This window comes from Varroa destructor, unplaced genomic scaffold (assembly GCF_002443255.2).
Source record: "Varroa destructor unplaced genomic scaffold, Vdes_3.0 BEIS01000003.1, whole genome shotgun sequence".
Taxonomy (NCBI): Eukaryota; Metazoa; Arthropoda; class Arachnida; order Mesostigmata; family Varroidae; genus Varroa; species Varroa destructor.
Genome location: NW_019211456.1, coordinates 57,850,005 through 57,867,837, shown reverse-complemented (window position 1 = coordinate 57,867,837; position 17,833 = coordinate 57,850,005). Strand labels below are relative to the sequence as shown.

The window sequence follows — 17,833 nt, the reverse complement described above, 5'->3', positions numbered from 1 at the left end:
ATAGCTAGGACAATAATAATAGTAATAATAAAATAATAAATAAGTGTGCCGTTGAAATTAAATGTACAGAGGGTATCAATCCGCAGTCGCTGCGTCGTCACGCGATGTCCACCTTTGCGATGAAGCCCGTATAATGGCCACGGTCAGTGCATCGTTTTAAATTTTTCTGTTGGCGCCTTGTGATGTGCAATACGTACATCGTGAAAGACACCGCGCGCCATAACCACAAGACGTTACTGTTGTTGTTGTGGCTTTCCAGTAGAACGCGAAGTAAGCGCCACATCTTTTTTTCGCTAATTGAGAAAACCACTGCATCTATTTGTTCCTCTTGACACTACCTCAGGCATTGCAAATCGAACATGTTTCGTCCTCATCATCTTCGTCGCCTCCTTCGATAGTGGCCATATCCTCAGTGAACATTGTGGTAGCAACAGCTACCGTGTAACGTCGCTGGGATGTACAAGTTTTTTCGGCCTTTGTTTATTTCTATTCTTGGAATATGATTCGTTTGTACGATGGTCTAGCCGCCAGAAATCAGAGGTTCCTGCGTTTTGTTCCTTAGCCTAGATTAGACAGTATTACTACAGTAGAGGAAGAAGAAAAAGAAGGGCCAAGTGCGCGGGGCCGGGTAAGGTCCGGACAGCGGGCAACAGCTATTCGTAGCGGCCGTTGTTGAGGTCGCCGTTACCATCTGCCAGCGGCAGCAACGGTCGTCTCTAGCACAAGGCGGTAGCTCATTTCGTCAGCGTCTGTTGCCGCTGCGCCGCCGCGGCTCTTCTTGTCGTAACTGTGGATGGATGCCGCCTGCTGGCGGTGCCAGGTTTGGCGCACTCGTACAACGGCTGCTCCATCCGGTCGGCCTCAGTCCCCTATGTCGACATTCGACATGCCACAGCTCGACATACTGCCGCTGCGGTCGTCCATACGCCTGGGTCGTCCGCTCTGGTAGGACAGCTTGTGTTGGGCTGCGGCGATTTCGGCTCACGGGCTGACTGCTTATTTGCTGCTCCGCTGCCTTCTGTTATCTGCCCAAAAAAAGGAGGTTTTTGCTGCTAAGTGAGACAAGGAGGCGATGGCAGTAATGGTTGACTTGCATGCGATGCTTATGGCAGTGGGCCAACGTAATCGTCCAGACGTAGGTCCGCCGGCACAGTCTGCCTTCTGGGAAAGCCGTTACCGTTCGATGGTTCGCCAAAATCGCGGTGCTGAAACGCTCGTCATGCTCTAGGCAATGTCTGTCAGCAATGAAAAAATTATAAATAGTAGTATGTTTGTTACCATCAGACGCTGGAAATTATCGACCTTTCGAGAATCCTTACTCAATGACATTGCCAGCAATAAAAGAGCAAATCGAATATATACGTGCAGCAAAGGTTACTGGTTTTGTGTCACGAGTGACATCCGTTTGATGATTTTTTAATCGACTAAGTTTTAGCAATTTATAGGGCTCTACATCCAATATCTGTCTTGTCATCTTCTTCAATATATTTGTACGAACTTGAAAATTGATTCGTTCGTATCACTTTGAACAGATAAAATCCCTACCTCTGTGACTAGGCAAGCCAGTGTTGTGCCCTTTATAGCAAGAATGATATGAAAAGCTTTAGAAAAACTGCAGGCCTGTCTAAGCTGGTAGACTGCGGTAACAAGAAATGAAAATAAGGTTTGAATAGCGCAGCACATTTTGGCTTCGGTCGTCCAATTTAGATACACACAAGTTAAATGATATTACATGCACAAATATCGCGAATGCATAACGTGCAGCGCATAAGCTTTAAAGTGATCTTTACTGATCTGATAATCCATAGAATACAAAGTACCATATGAACTTCGGTACAAATCTGGTCGTGTATTAAGCAGTATATATGTGTATATATATATATATATATACATTAATTAACTTTGTAATTTGACTTCTAAAACGTTCGTTTTTATTTAGAAATTTTTATTTAGATATTTAGAAAATTAAAAGAAAGAAGAGCTCATCATTGCTTGAATTTTGAAAAACTATCTTTGTCGCAACACCACCGTTATGTCCAGACAGATCCACAAAGCTTGAATAAAATAATTATATTGATTAGTAGTATCGTTACTATACTCAATCGTAATTTTCATATAATCACAATAAAAAAAAAATAATATAGTAGGGCTAAAGACCCTATTTTGACACTAGCCATTGATTAGTCGCTTACCCTAGTTAAAATTCAAAAAGTTTAGCTGCGGTGGATGATATGCAAATAACCGGTTCATATACCATAAGTATTAAATTATTTCAGCAACATTCTACTATGTAAACAAACTTGTTGTTGATTTAAAACAAATCGAATGTATAATACTTTCTTCCAAGTGATTAACACTACATTTGGTGGAGAGACCTACAGAGAGGTCATCACACAGACGGGGTTACACGAGATAGAATATTTACATGGGGACTATTAGTCAAGTTAAAGTGTCCTTTTCGGATGAAGGGTATATAGATATAATGTATGAATTTAAACAGTCAGCAACTCTAAGTTTTACTACGCATTGATTTTCTTAGGCTATACTAGTGGCTAGACATACCTATAGCAGTATTTCTGCATGCACCTCTTTGTGAGTTCTTGTCGAGAGATTTAATGGGTTTAACCCAATACAGAAGCCAAAATTTTCACTACGTAAGCTTTCCGTAGGTCGGAAACAACAGCCTCTCATCGAGACACAGTTGCTCATAGCTTTCTCGACAACGCAGAGAATTAGGTTAAACTTTAACTTTGCAGTTTATTCATTTTCGTTATCATCTTTCTCAGGGTGCGAGATCAGGGGCGAAATGAACATCGTACATGTCAAATTCTATTGAATAATTACAGTCTGGAAATCCCAAACGGAACTTATATATGCTGAATTACATTGCCTTACCAGTACTGCTTTAGTGTCAGCAGTAAGAAAGCATACATTGCACACAATTATGAATTCTCAAGTAGCAGCGCAGTGATCTTGCGAGTACGTCTACCGTACCTACAGTGGAACGTTTATTAAGCAGTTTTATTACAAATAATTGATCTAGATTTTTCAAGATAATTAGACTACAGATGGAGCATAAAACGGACGGCAAGGCCCATAATTGTTTCACTGCATCTCGATAATGGGTTGATTGATGATGGAAAGCAACTTCAAGTCAAACACGTGGCTGTATTATTTCTTTGTCGATTACTTGTTTCTGCACGCGCGTATTAGCAGCACTAAATGTCCATCTTCAAGAGGCCGCTAATACAGTTCGTAATAATCTAAACACGTAGTTACTATATTAATTTATTTATTTATTATTAAACGCAGTATGATGATTTACACGAAAGGAAAATCTCCAACACATGAATGAAGCCAGGGCCGAACAACTAACATCTTAATAAATGTGAAAGGCAACACAATACACGGTATCAACTACCTGCGAACTTAACGGTGTTTTAGGCGTGTTAAACGCTTTTTTGACTAAAGCATTATCTATCAGTGTGCGTACATATATTCTAGTTCTTAGGTTAAATTGTATGATTTACAAGGCTCAAACACCATGCGGCCTTACGCTGTCCAGCAAACGATGGTTAGTAATTACAACAGCGGTAGCAGTAACAACAATAACAAGGCCTGCAGCGCTCTGTTCGATTACAATAATTCAAGAGTACTTTGCACATAATAATAAGAATCAATTTTAATTCAATTTGATGGTGCAGCTGAATTCTTAGATTCTCCTTTAAATTTTGTCATAGCTGGTCAAAACTGATTTAATCGTGATGTCATAACTGTGATTCATTGAATACTGTTGAACAAATATCAAAAATGATTCCTTGATCATTACCTAGAGATATTGTTAAGGACGTTATCTTTTCTTCCAATAATAGCACATATCTATTTAGTATATACCAAATAGAATCAAACACTCGCAATGTGCTTCGTATTAATTCGATTTTAAAGGTGGAAAGTTGAAAAAAATAGTAAAAAAATATAATATTTGCCTTAATTGTTCTAAATAGAATTGTCAATAGTTGTTTTGTAGTGTATTTCCAAAGTTTTCTTTATGAAACATACCCTAAATATGAAAATTTCAGTATTCGAATAACTTCCCAATTGCATCTGCAGTTGTAGCTTTTTAGACAATTCGTCTCAATAGGTCCAGCAACAGTTCAAAAATCCCGCCTTTAGACAAACGTATGGAACTGTTCCTTTTCGATAGATCGTTCGATTCTGTGCAAAAAATTTGCACTGTTGCCAAAATAAATAAATATTCGACAAAACTATAAGCAAATAATCACCTGCCTTCTGTGCGTTTTTAACGTAAGTAACTGCGAATTAATAAATGGACCTACGATAATCCAGAGTACATTTTCTCATCTATATTAGCATTTGTCTTTATTTTATATTAATAAGGTGTTCCAATTTACACATAAATGGTGCATATATAGTGCTGTCCATTTTTTTGTTGTTGCAAGGGGTACGGCAGAATCACTTAAGCTCTTATCAACTGAATATCGGAAAATATCGAATCTCGGGCTGATACTGCCCCGAGAAACATATAGCTAATATATAAAAAAAAATCAAGTTGTGATGCCAATAATATTTATGAAATTGGTATTGTATAGCATGTTTAACAAATATAGTATATGATATTTACTAATATCCCTTAAATATACATCCAGTTATTAATTGAATATCGCTTTTAGATATATGTTCCATTTCCGGTGTACTTGCAGCTCGGTATTAAATTCAAAATCTGTCAGTCGGCCCTTAAGAACATGCCCTGATCATCATGCTTCTGAAAGTAGGTTCACCTTATGAGCTATCAGCTGCTTTACTCAGCGAGCTTCAAGCGTATGATATTTCAACGGTTGACGGCCTATTTGCAGCTGATGCACCTACGCTAATTGAGCATATTCCTCAATTTCGTAGGGATGCTTCCTTACTGAATCGACTACTTAATAAACTTTACACTAAAGTGGTACTACCGTCACGAACGCTCGCTGAGACCTACACGCGCCTTCTCTCGAGCCATTCCGTTTTCTCTACGGGTGACTCCGTGCTGGACACGATACTTTCTGGAGGACTTTTCACTGGCGACCACGTCGAAGTTTGTGGACCACAAGGAATTCGGACCTTGTTTTGTCACCGCGTCGCAGCCCATCTACTGAAAAATGATTCCCATGCATCTGTATTGTATGTCGATAGCGCGTGTAACTTTCGCCCCGAACTTTTTGTTGAGCATTTTGGATGCTCATCGGACCTACTCAAGCGCGTGCAGGTGGTAACACTGGCCCTGCTTTGTGCCTTATTATGTTCAGTGATCAATTGCTATTTATGAAACAGCTTAGGACCATAATTGTTGTGTCTTTCTGGGATTTTAGAAGCTTAATATAAATATTGCAACGGTGATAGCCTCTTCTTGGTCCTAATTTAACCTTATATCCTAGAGATTTCAGTAACGTGAAGTATAACTATGTAACAAGGTAATGCGACGCTCAAATTTATTTAAGTCCAATAGTTTAAAAAACACAATGTCTAGCTTAAAGGCAATTAAGCACAGACCTCTTAGGTTTACCAAAGCGTTCTGTAAGCTATTTATTTGTTCACAGGTTTTACATACACACCAGTTGTCTCAGCTTCTGCGTTTCCTCGATCACCTCCAACAGGGTAAGCTCAGATCACAAAAGGAAACGGATTCCGGCGCGTCCACATCGGCGAGTTCATTATGGCCTCGACTTATAATCATCGATTCGATGTCTGAGCTTGTGAACCCCCTTTTGCTGTGCAACGAAGATCTCGTCTGTGTTTTGGGCCTTCTTAACCACGTCGGCATAACCCTTCGCAGCGTAGCTACTCACCAGAGATTGGTAGTACTTACTACGAACGATTTTGCTAATGGGGAGCCAGCTCTTGGCAAAATGTGGACTGGAAGTCCCCATGTGCGTCTGTTAATCAACGAAAACTCGACTTCTTTAATAAATGCACAAACCGTGACAGTATTGAAAAGTGTCAGGGAAATAAAGTTTTAGATGAAGTGATCATCTCGCTGCAAATCAGAGAGTCATGTATATATTTCGTATACATATAATTTCTAGTTAAAAAGGAAAAATCGCTTTCACTGTTGACGCAGCATATATTTTTACCAAATTTATATCACGTACGGCACAATTGCCAGTAATATACATCAGGATAATTAAGCAAGTTACTTAGGTGACTCGCGTTGTTTAAGTATCCATAATATCTTGTTTAGGGAGCTCAAGCCTAACATTCACAATTGCAATATATTAGGTAAGAATACATCATAATTTCACATGGAGTAAATTGGCCTCTATCTACGCGAAATAAAGCTTACACAACGAGAGGTTCGTATTCTTAAAAAAAATTGGGTACTTTCTTCAACATAAATATTTTTCATAAACCTTACCCTACCTATTTCCATACCAATATAATAATTTTGTTAAATTCCATTTGTAGTCAATTTTTGTTACGCCACTGTAAGATTTAACATATAAGTAAACATACTTCTTAGCGTTTCTTTTTTTAGGTGCATGAAGTATCGATTAGGATCTAGAATATTATTTGGCAAAGCTGATTTTGTTTTGCCATCTAGTGCGGCATCTTACTTACAATTAAAGCTCGCCGGTCAGTTGCATAAAGAGCACGTAAAGATAATTGCACTTGTGTGTACACTCCTTGAGCCCTCTACGGCCACCAGTTAGTTTAAACGTTACATTTGCTTGAAAAACTGTGTTCGAGTGCGAGAAATGGCTAATGCGCATATCTCTGTACGTTGCTATAATAATCGAGAACCTGCCGCCATCTCTAATTCAAATTTCAGCCAAACGGTCACCATAGCATACGCTTATTATGCCGTTGTATAGGTTTCTGTTCGGGAAATTTCAAATAAAGTCACAAAGACTCACCTCAGCCAGACCTTCTATTTTTTTTTTTACAAGTTTTTCATATTATGGCAAAGGAGTAACTTGGAGGATCTGCCCACTCAATAAAAATAGCCGACGACGTTCAAAAAAGGAACAATAATATCAATGAAAAGAGGCAACTACGCAGCTCGATATGTCGGCGCACGCATAGGCAGAAAGAACTGAACGTGAGGGCATTGGTTAGCTTTAACAACACTAGCAATAATGCTTCTAAATAAGAATGCATTTACTGCAAAATGGTCGGTATATACAATGTGATTGTTATGATTTTTTATCATTATATACTTATATATATATACACGTTTATATTTTTACAAATAACACAACACATGGATTTACGAAAATACAAGAAAGGAGCGAAGCACAACTTTCCAAAAATATATATATATATATATGGTGATAAGGTACTGGACATTCCGCCCACACCTAGGAAACTGTGTCCCACGTAATCCTCTCCTCGTAGAAACGAATGACGGCCTACAAAGCAAAAAAACGCGATTCACACGACCCTGTTAATGGCTGACTATTATTATTATTGGTAAGCTGTTTCGCACAACTTAGCTATAGTGTGTGTGTGTGTATTAATTGAAAATTGGAATTTTTACTATTCTTTAGCAGCGTAAAAAGTGCCATGCTTTACGGTTTGCTTTAAAAAGAAAGCTGTTTGATGCGAATTCTTTGTACCATCGTTATACTTAGCCGTTGCTGTTGCTTTCGCCCTATCATTCTCAAATAACTGCATCAATTAAAAATGCATATAAGCTAACATTAACTGATGGCCTGTGTAGGTATAGTTTTCTTACCTGGGGACACTTAGCATTGGCCACCCGAGCGGGTACCAGGTCAGCCTCATCACAGCCCTGCCACTTAATGACGAATCTAATTTCTCTTGAGCCCGCCTGCGATGTCATCCCAATAATACGCTCCACTTCTAAACCTACGGTAAAACAAGTTAAGATAAGAAAATCAAGGATATAGAAAGATGCATTGAAATTTTGATTATTGGGGCATAGTTAATTATGCCGAATAGTCGACGAATCGTCAAGTGAACTAGTGTTTACTAATAAAGATATCCCCATAAAGACTAATATGATTAGATTACATCAACATTGGCAAGATTAGGTAATGTTTAAATTTCTTTTTTTTTCATTTTTTTTTTATTCATAATACAAACGAAAGTCAAATGAAAGCTAACCTCGATCGAATCCTGTGGAGGTTTTTCCAGTTGTTCCGCGTTGTTTCATGGCGGTCTGTTGCTCACCCCCAGCAGTTCCGAGGGCAGCCACTCGGCGTTTCCCACCGGCTGAAGTTGAACCACAAAACAACCCACCACTATGACTTCCCCCCGCCTCCTGAAAGCAATGGCAATCATTAATCTTTCATTTTTTTTCTGATTTTGCATATCTATTATTAAAATGTTGTGCACCACCAGGCTGCAGTATATTGCAGCTGAGCTAAAGTTATTAACTATAGATCATTCACTATACATTAACTTACTCTATGGGAATTTCTTGTGGAGCTGTAATCTCATCACGGCCCGGTAATAAAAACATTCAGAGAATTATAATTAGGTTCTTTTTCGTCCTTTTTTTATGACAGCAAAACCTCGCGATGAGTTTATAGACAAAAACCTGGGAACACAAAATAGATATATGATACGCGGAAAATCCAGCTTAGGAAATTGGAGACGTTATTAACAAGACTGCACAATATCTCACAAATCGCAAGGACAATCGTTTGGTGAAAGGTTTTGATTTGATGTGTTGGTGATTTTTATATCATCGAACTTAATTTTCGCTACTTTAGATTGTTTTTTTTTTGCATTTATTAGGACATAATCAATTCAGTAAGACGGTTCCAGTCAGAGCCAATAGTTCTATTTAATGTTAGTTACTTTTACAGAATATAAAGCTGAAACAGAGACGAAAATAAAACAACTGGTTTAGTCAAACAACGCACAAAATTGACTTTGTCGGAACACCTAGTGGAACCGATTGCGTAAGATGGTCTCTCTCAAATATAGCCAAGTTCTGTTGATAATTTTGCGGAACTGTTATAAATACATAAACCAGTTGGTAGATATATATCCTAGAAACATGATAATACAATGTGGTATTTTATATAAAGTTCTAGAGTATGTTTGGTATTGAAAGGCGACGATAAACAACATCACCCTAATCTCATATCTAATCTTCATGTTTCCTGTTTTGTAGGATTTTAAAAAGCGTTACTTCACGAAGTTAAGCAGCTTATCTCTCGCCTAAACTTATTTTCTGACAAAGAGTACTGTTTTGAGGAAGGCGTTAAACTTCATCATTGTTAGGTGAAGTTTCTGACAAAATGGAGTAGGCGATAGATGGTGAAGATAACTTGTTATTCTATTTGATTTACTTGAAGCGGCGGTTAGAGGAATATCTTGAATTTCATTAACAAAACTAATTCTATTTTTGCCGATGGTTAAGTGCTCACTACAACGGACAATAAACTTAGCAAAGTAAGTTTCCATTTCCATTTACAGCCTTTTAAGATTACCTTTTTTAGTTTTTCAAGCCGATTCGGTTATTATCATCAGCTTGCTGCGTAGTTACCTTTGGCCAATTCAAATCTTATATTTTATAAATAGCATTCAACTCTATGCCATAAAAGTATTAGTTGTGCTAACAGGTTGCCAAATGCCAAAATTTTTTCGTAATAACATTTATTGTAATGTGATTGTAACAAAAGAACGTAAATATAGTTTCTGACTTATCGTAATGATAAATTTGCTCAACAACATATCCATAGATTGTTAACTGTCGGTATACATAATTCGTAATGATTGATGATGACCAGCAGCTGATGGGACTTATTCGTACCTTATCGGAAAGGAGGCCTTTCGATTTCCTTTTCAGCTTTTCTTCAAAATCCCTGAAACCAAGAACAAGTGATCTGTTTCTGTTGCATTATTTTTAAACATGAGAAAATAGTTCGCGAATAGCAGTTTGTAACAAAACTAAATTTTTCTTTAAGATCATTTAAGATTATATTATATATACTAATATTTTAGGCTATCGACAGCTTATTACTATAACAATGATACCTACTCCATGTATAATTTGAATAATATATAATCACGGTATTAATATATATATATATATATATATTTGATCATCGGTTTTCTCGGCCATAGGACAAGCACGACATACTTATCAAATGGCAACATTGAAAGGCACTCTTATTTAACTATCACTGGTGAAAACGACAAAGAGATTACCAGCAATAATGTGCTGTTTCTGTAATTGGTTGTATCCGCAACGGCGATGCTATTTATTTAGAGAGACATTTAGTGTTAAGCTATGCAAATACTGACCGGATGAGATCTCGACAGTCTTCAAGGTTGTCTGCTGGCTCCCAGGTGTTGTCACTGTCCGGGTAGCCTTTCCACTTGAGCAGATAATAGACCTTCATGATACAAACCGCCAAATACACAAAAACATGGAAAATGAAAGCACAAAAAACAAAACGGAACCATTGTAGCAAGAATTATTTTTTACAAGCGTTTGTACACGTTACCTTCGTATATATATATGTATATATTAAACTCTTTGTTGTTAAGCTTTAAGCGTATTTCAAGCAGAATATTAGATATGTGTAGGATTTAAGCCAGTGCCTGGACCCTTATTAGTATTTCGTGCTACCGTTTGTCCAATCAGGCGCGAACTTGAATCAACTAGCCTTATGCGGTCATCAAACTATTTAACATTCGTGATGTATTGTTATATAAAAAAGAGAGATTCACACTGAAGTTCTGCCTCCATTTACAGCAGTTCAATATTACTGCATCCGTACAGATAATGATAATAATTATTAACCATAAATAAGAGTACAGCCCAAACGGAGCTAACGAATTACTTCGAAAATTTTACAGAAGGTTTTCATGAAATCGTCTTCTCTAAATATTGCTCTTGTTTGTTAAAACGTTTTAATTATCTTTGAGATGGACTGTGGATTTGAATTATCAAAGAGCTCGCCGAACTAGTGCCCAGTATGTGTAACATAAAAGTAACCCAGGATCCTTATGTTTAGATGAGGATTTCTAGATCTGGCAGCGTTGGAAATAATCTTGTTGATTCTAGAGACACTCTGCTTGAACGATTTCATTCTCTCTCTATATATTCAAGATAGCGTTTCAAGAAGGCCACTAACGACAATTGTAACTAGAAATGGAGGAGTCAAATTAATGAAAGACCTTATTGCATTTAATTTTCTTCTCAAGAATATTTTCAACGATGAACTCTGGCTCCTCATCGTCCCTGTCGTGCCGCCGAGAGCTCATTTTCTGAAAATAAAATCCATCACAAATAAATCTGAGCTGCTGACCTGATGCTAACCTGCCCTCTATGATCGTAAGGGACATCGGGTGGAAGGACTTTAATCGTATCGGAGACACTGGGAAAATAAAAAAGTATAATTTTATACTTTTTAATCATCAACTTACGTTTTTTTATGCACAAGTGTCCGTCGGGGCACATAACCGATCAAATAAGAATAATGACTATTTGATTTGTTGAAATACAGTTTCACAATAGTTAAATATTTCCAGACGACTAACCGCACTACAATCAGAATATTAAGGGAACTTACGCTATTGTGTACTTGTATTCGATTATTGAGTTACTATAATGGATTGCAATTGTTGATAATCAGATTGGTGACTTGAGCTTCACCCCAAGTAACGACATCCATAGACATGGCTGTATACAAACAATGTAAGAAGCGGTTCTTTGAAAACGTGATGAACGCATTGGCAGCCAAGTGTATACGATGGGCGACTAGTCCATAAGCTGGGTGGACCTTAAAAAGCTAAAAATAAACGGTCCATATATGCGATCAAATCCAAAAATAACACTACTATATATAGAAAGCCAGTGTCCTATTTTCAATTCCCATTGCTCCAAAAGGCTTCGTAAACGATACTATTGCAAACTTCTACGCTAATGCACAGAGTATCATAAACAATAACAAGAGTGGATCGGTTTTATCTTGTTTGGATTTATCCACCTATGCATCCAATCTAAATTTAGATTTATGGGTAGGATGCTGTTTCTACGACTCAATTTTGCCATGTGCCAAGCTAGTACATTACTGACGAGTCCTCTGTGTGCAACAATTTCAAAACAAGGACGACAACTTACCTCTAAAATATTAATATCTAACAATAGAAATTGACAAAAAAAATTCCACATACTAGTTAATAGTCGATTTTTTATAGAAAAATTCGTACACGAACATTTTAGCCTTCTGTTAGTGACTTGACCGTCACGAAAGATATTATATGAGAAGTTCATGCGTCAAATGGCAGTTTTTACCGAAATGTTTCTTTTTCCATTTACCTCTCCACATCTTGCTTACCTCTCTATACAGTTTAAAATCTTGCATTCTCTCTGTCGTAGATATTGTCGTAGAATTGCAATTTCATGGTGCAATGAACGATATTTTACCGGACCCAAATACAGATGTTTCTGGTGAAAAAACTTTTGCCGATGCCAAAAAGCAGCCCAAGAGATCTGCTGAAAGGTAGTTTATAAAGGGCAATGAGGGCATCTGAGGATGCAACCCGTCCTGGTTTGCGTTTCGAGGTTCACTAAAGCTGTCTAAAGGCACGACGTTATTGTCGTCAACGGGAAATGATTGTTGATAGTTAAAGCACAGAAAGGATAACCTCAGACAACTCCTCATATCTCATGCACAGGGCGATATAAAGAACGTGTTTTTTTTAAAATAACGGCATTGCTTTCTGGAATAAAGCAAATCTCTTAAAGTGACTTAACAGACAGCCATTCTCAGTGCAAAAGAAAAATATTATATTTGTTGAGAAAAGTTTACACTTAAACTGCATCTCTAGAGTTTCGGCTGCCTTTCTTTCATAGTGGGAACACTAAGTTCTGTAGGATTTATATAAAAAATTAGGAAAGAAGAAAAACGACAATAATTTTTATAAATCCAAATAAGACACTAAATTTTGAATTAGATATAGATTTGCACAGTTGCGGACCACTGCCACGGGTGGCAAATTTATCGACTCTGGCCTATGAAAGGAAGTACATAGCACTTATTCCAACTGCTGTGATGCATTAGCACGGAATAATCTTGCTTTCATATGACCAACATCGATGATTTGATGCTAAATATGATTAGATAATCAATGATTTAAAAAATACATATAAACAATAGAAAATATAATATCACTTGCGTAACGGTCATAGCTGATATACGATTGCAAAGCTTCATTTGCAGTAAAATCCTAATTTTTAACTAATACATTAGCTTGATCGTAATATACGTGCAATAAACGGCACAAATAACTCAACAAATCATAACTTCCTAATATTTCCTTTTACAGAAGCAGAAACAGAAAGACAAAAGTCTTCACAATAAAGATAACAATATCGTTAAACGCAGCTTCGCCAAATTAAATACTTATCGTATCATCTCTAAATAAAGCTGCAAACGAGATGAAATCGAGGATCAGAAGCTTTGTTGGAGACGTTAGGGACAGAACGTGAGTTGAAACGTTTCGTTCTATAGCTGCAAAGGTGTTGCGCTACAATGCTAGTAAGGCTGGATTGTCAAATAGTCTCATGATCGTAGCTACTCAATACCGATAGGGAATTGCGATTTTGTATTGCAAAATTTGAAATTTTAAGATATATTGGTATGGATGAAAAACAGTGTTCTCCCAAGTTAATGGTATACATTATCGGCAGGCACAGCGATCATATCTAGACGCCGGATGAAGTCCGGAAATCTGAAATTGTTGGATTTGCTAGAGGGCTGACGCGTCACTTCTATGCAGAATATCAATATAAGTTGTGATCACTTGGCGCTTTGAATTTTGGCGATACTCTATTATATAATGTGATAGTTTTCATGGAAGTCTTGATGGTGGATCATTTTATCAGGAAAGATCTAAGTATATATAATAGCAGAAAATGCACATAATTTAGTGTTCATGGCTACGCATACTGACATAATGCAATAGTGTGACACGTTGCGTTGGAGACAATGATCACGCAATGTACGGATGACGTGGGTTGATGTTGCAAATAAATTGATGATCCGAGAAAGATTTTCGCAATACTAAAGTTGTAAGACTTGAGCAGAACTATAGACCTATATTTTACATTTTGAATTCCGCTATTCAGCTCGTCTCAAATAACAAATCAAGCCAAAAGCGTGGCAAAAAAAAACGGAAAAATGTGAAAATTATATAATTTCTTTAATGATCAATATCAAACAAGCAGACGATATAAATGTATCGCATAGATTAGATAAATAGTTGCTCTCAAAGACTGCAATACTTGCGAGGTAGCAAACAGGAAACTTCGAGGAAAGTTTAAACTTTTTTATAATACCATATTGTAAAGTCGGAAGTACCAAATTTTATGAACGCACAGAAACTAAAGATACCAGTGCTTGCATAGGGTTGCTTGTTAATTTAGACAACAGTTTGGCACTAGAATGAGCAACCAATATTCCATAACAGGTAATTGGCCATGCAGCAGTACAGTAAATAAATGAGACATAAAATCCCATAGTATGTCTTCATTTGCACCGGCATTCAGAATACTAGAAAATCAAACTATGAAAGCAAAACCAGCTACCGCAATTTTAGTCCGCTGGGGAAATTTATTGTGAGGTACGAGTTACACAGAGGTTATATCCTGCTCAACGGAACAGGGAATATGGAAGAAGCGCAAGTTGGCAACATCAAACATTTAGTTAGTAGCATTAAAGAGCTTCCAGATTTGTTAACGTATTGAGAGCATGTAAGTTTCCTTGAAGATGTTTATTTATCGATTTATAGTAATCATAAAGTGAATGTAGTAACACGCCGTAAAAGGACTAGATTGTTTAATGTTTTTTCCTAGATGGGGAGGAGTGTTGTTGCTTAGTGGAAAAACAGTCTCAGAATTTGGAAATACCGGTATAAGAGAAAGAAGATTTCAATTGCAGTCCCAATTAAAGTTAAAGTAAGACAATCTAGTCTTCTACCTAAACTAGATTTCTAAATGGACTGCCTGCCAAGATTTGTCATGGCTGCTGTATAAAAGAAGTAAGATATCAACAGTGCTCAATGAATAAAATAGCCGATAGATAATCAATCTAGTATGAATGATCAGCTACTAGAACAATCTTAAAATAAATATGATAGCTTAGTTCAAGACCTAGTCGATCAAGCATGCATCAAAGAAGATTGCTCCGAAAGAAGATTGCTGGAAATAAGAGAGTTAGTCAAAAGGCAAAAGGTCCCTAAATATATCGCAATCATGCTGGACGGAAGAGGTTCTGGGCTCTATGAAATAGACTAAGAAAGGAGAAAGAAGTAGGAAGAAGAACAGAAGCAGTAGAAAGAATGTTAGAAATCTTTGTAGCCAATGGAGTCAAATGTTCAACACTAACTGGAGAAGACCAAATAGCGAGATGTACCATTTAATAGCTACATGAGTATCTGCTCACACAGAAGATATAATATACATAAAAATAAGATCCATAGAATATACGTAGAATTGACGAGAATCAACGCTAATTGGTGGATCTTCCCACGCACTTGATAAATTTTGCCTAGTAATTGCTATCAACTATGGCACAAGACGTCAAATAAGGAATGTTGTGCTTGAAATATGCGAATACAAGCAAGGTTTTTAATAACTTTATTAACAGCGATATTTTAGTGCCTAATTTGCCTATAAGAACAGGCGTTGAAAGAGGGAAGTAACCTTCTGTTATGGCAAATTGCTTATACTGAGTCCTATTTTAGCGATAAACTGTGGCCTACTTTTCTGATTCGATTTATACAATTGAAGATTTTAGTTCTCGTGATAGCAGATCCTGCCAATAGAAAACATGCCAATAACTTTAGCAACAATTAAAAAAAAACCTAAAGTCTACTTAAATTGGCATAAGAGCTAATTTTTATATCAGAGCTTTTCCGGAACTGTAATTTATGTTTATAGTAAGTCTAACTCGAGAAGAAATAGGTTTTGCAACTACGATTAAGCCAAGTTTTTTACAGAACAACAACCCAGAAGGTTAACTGGGCTTCAAAAATCAATCCTTGACAGGACGGTCAGAGCATGATCAGAGCCAACTAATTAGAGGAAAGCTAAAGAAGTTAGGAAGACCAAGCTTAATATGGAAAAATCAACGACTGATGACTTGGGAATAGGTACAGACAATTACACTTATTTTGATTTGAATCAGAGCTGTGGGATAAGCGCGACATGTCTGACAGGTAGAAGACACGCTCATCAGGCATCCTGACCTTACATTGCCTGGATGTAAAGCTTTGTGAAAGAGCGATGTAGGACGCAATATTAGACCCATAGATGTAACTGAAATTCCTGTAGAATGCCTAACAGGAACAAAGATATTAATACATAGGTAGGAAGAGAAAACTCACCCCAACGGCCGAGTTTACTGTAAACAAGAATACTGCAGCATTTTTAATGTTTATGATTTTAGCTTATTTAAACAATTCGCAACCCACATTACTCCTAAGATCAAAGCCATTACAGATACAGGATATCAAAGCTTGCAAAAGCTGCATAGCAACTTTGAATTACCTTAAAAAGAAGAAGGATAAAAGTCCTCCAATAAAGGATGATAAGAAAGGGGAAACCAAGAACAAGTGAAAGGGGTGTAAGTGCAAATGTTGTTGGTACGCATAGAAGTTCAAAATTACAGCTAAAAAATGTAGAAGTGCGCCAAAAAGATTCGGATTAAGATTCAACCTGATTCAGAAATTCATAATATGGAGTTGGAACATATTTATATATGCATGTTGGTTACAAAAATTGTATATTGTATAGCATTGTACGTAATCAGAATGCTTCTTATCTATCTTAGTTTGTATAATATATGCGCCTGAATTATTTCTAGTCTTTTTCGACATATGACGAACATACCTCAATATTAAAAAACATAATAAAAAAAATATAAAAATGACGAAAAATTCAATGGTGAAAAATATCTGCGCATTTTGTAGAGTCAGAAAATGTCGTAATGAAAAAATGATTTAGCTTGCAACAATTGTTCGCAAAACAATTGCAAAAAACGGTATAAATATGGCGGTGGTAGCGCAGGCCTTATGAGCAACTACAGCGGCTGTCTTCGAACGTGGTTTTGTTATAAGTATTCTTTCTGATGACTTGAAATCTGAAATTATGGATACCAATGGCATCAAACTGATTAAGACACCATGTGTGCAAATTAGAAAAAAGCCTATGATTGAAACTGCTGATGCCTTTCTAACACTACTTGAATAGCCATGTTTTTCTTTTAATTATGGTATTACATAAAATTAGTAGTGTTATTCAGCTGTCTAGCATTTTTGGGATAATCTAATAAGGCAGATAAATCGAATACAAAAAGAAGGATTCTTAATTAAATATGGCAGCAAGGTACCAATTCTAGTGAATGATATAGTGGGATTTCCAAATTGACATGCCAATTTTTGATTGAACCCCATTTGTAGCGCTTTAATCATAAACTTTAACCCTATGTAAACAGATAGACTATGGCACGAATGGAGATATCTATAGTAAAAGCTCTATAATTATAGATGATAATGAATGGTACAGATAAGACTATATAACACGCATGCTCTGCCTTGAAGGGAAATGGAGCTGAAAAATAATTGTTACGGCAACGCGTGCGGTAGCGGTAAAAAGGCTTGAGTGTTAATAGAAAGATATAGTTATTATAACATAGCAAAAATCAGATTATTTTTTTTTTTTTTGCTAAGATTTGACACGCTGTCCATTGCTACGTATATCCATTCTGTAATATTGATGCAAATAACCTGAATTTTTCTTTAGTAAATGCTAAATATGCGTAATACCGATTGATTTTTAGAGATTTTT

The 17,833-nt window shown here is 36.7% G+C and overlaps 2 protein-coding genes across 7 annotated transcripts; one reads left to right on the top strand and one right to left on the bottom strand.

Annotated features, from left to right (window-relative positions):
- The first annotated feature begins 4,149 nt into the window (after positions 1–4,149).
- LOC111247370 (DNA repair protein RAD51 homolog 4-like) lies at positions 4,150–6,041 on the top strand. Of its 2 annotated transcripts, none has more exons than XM_086982155.1 (3): positions 4,150–4,305; positions 4,722–5,266; positions 5,598–6,041. In XM_086982155.1, the coding sequence occupies exons 2-3, from the start codon at positions 4,778–4,780 to the stop codon at positions 6,015–6,017; spliced, it is 909 nt and encodes a 302-aa protein (XP_086838281.1). In that variant the 5' UTR covers positions 4,150–4,305; positions 4,722–4,777; the 3' UTR covers positions 6,018–6,041. The 2 variants fall into 2 exon arrangements, with proteins under 2 accessions (XP_086838281.1, XP_086838282.1); XM_086982156.1 differs by having other exon boundaries at positions 4,169–4,305; positions 4,692–5,266.
- A 60-nt stretch (positions 6,042–6,101) lies between these two features.
- Positions 6,102–11,672, bottom strand: LOC111247304 (chromobox protein homolog 1-like). Of its 5 annotated transcripts, none has more exons than XM_086982158.1 (7): positions 11,407–11,672; positions 11,158–11,247; positions 10,279–10,370; positions 9,785–9,857; positions 8,125–8,281; positions 7,733–7,866; positions 6,102–7,406 (listed from the first exon to the last, which is right to left on the bottom strand). In XM_086982158.1, the coding sequence occupies exons 2-7, from the start codon at positions 11,242–11,244 to the stop codon at positions 7,356–7,358; spliced, it is 594 nt and encodes a 197-aa protein (XP_086838284.1). In that variant the 5' UTR covers positions 11,245–11,247; positions 11,407–11,672; the 3' UTR covers positions 6,102–7,355. The 5 variants fall into 5 exon arrangements, with proteins under 5 accessions (XP_086838284.1, XP_086838283.1, XP_086838285.1 ...); XM_086982157.1 differs by having other exon boundaries at positions 11,553–11,672; XM_086982159.1 differs by having other exon boundaries at positions 8,125–8,278; positions 11,553–11,672.
- Between the last annotated feature and the right edge of the window lie 6,161 nt (positions 11,673–17,833).

What these genes read in the sequence shown, in the direction of transcription:
- LOC111247304 (XM_086982158.1), bottom strand. Translation starts at nt 11,244, where the DNA reads ATGAGCTCTCGGCGGCACGACAGGGACGATGAGGAGCCAGAGTTCATC. An exon ending in AGAAAATTAAATGCAATAAG is followed by an intron (nt 10,371 to 11,157) that starts GTCTTTCATTAA and finishes TGTATCATGAAG; the next exon opens with GTCTATTATCTGCTCAAGTG. An exon ending in GACTGTCGAGATCTCATCCG is followed by an intron (nt 9,858 to 10,278) that starts GTCAGTATTTGC and finishes CAACAGAAACAG; the next exon opens with ATCACTTGTTCTTGGTTTCA.
- LOC111247370 (XM_086982155.1), top strand. Translation starts at nt 4,778, where the DNA reads ATGCTTCTGAAAGTAGGTTCACCTTATGAGCTATCAGCTGCTTTACTC. An exon ending in ACCTACTCAAGCGCGTGCAG is followed by an intron (nt 5,267 to 5,597) that starts GTGGTAACACTG and finishes ATTTGTTCACAG; the next exon opens with GTTTTACATACACACCAGTT.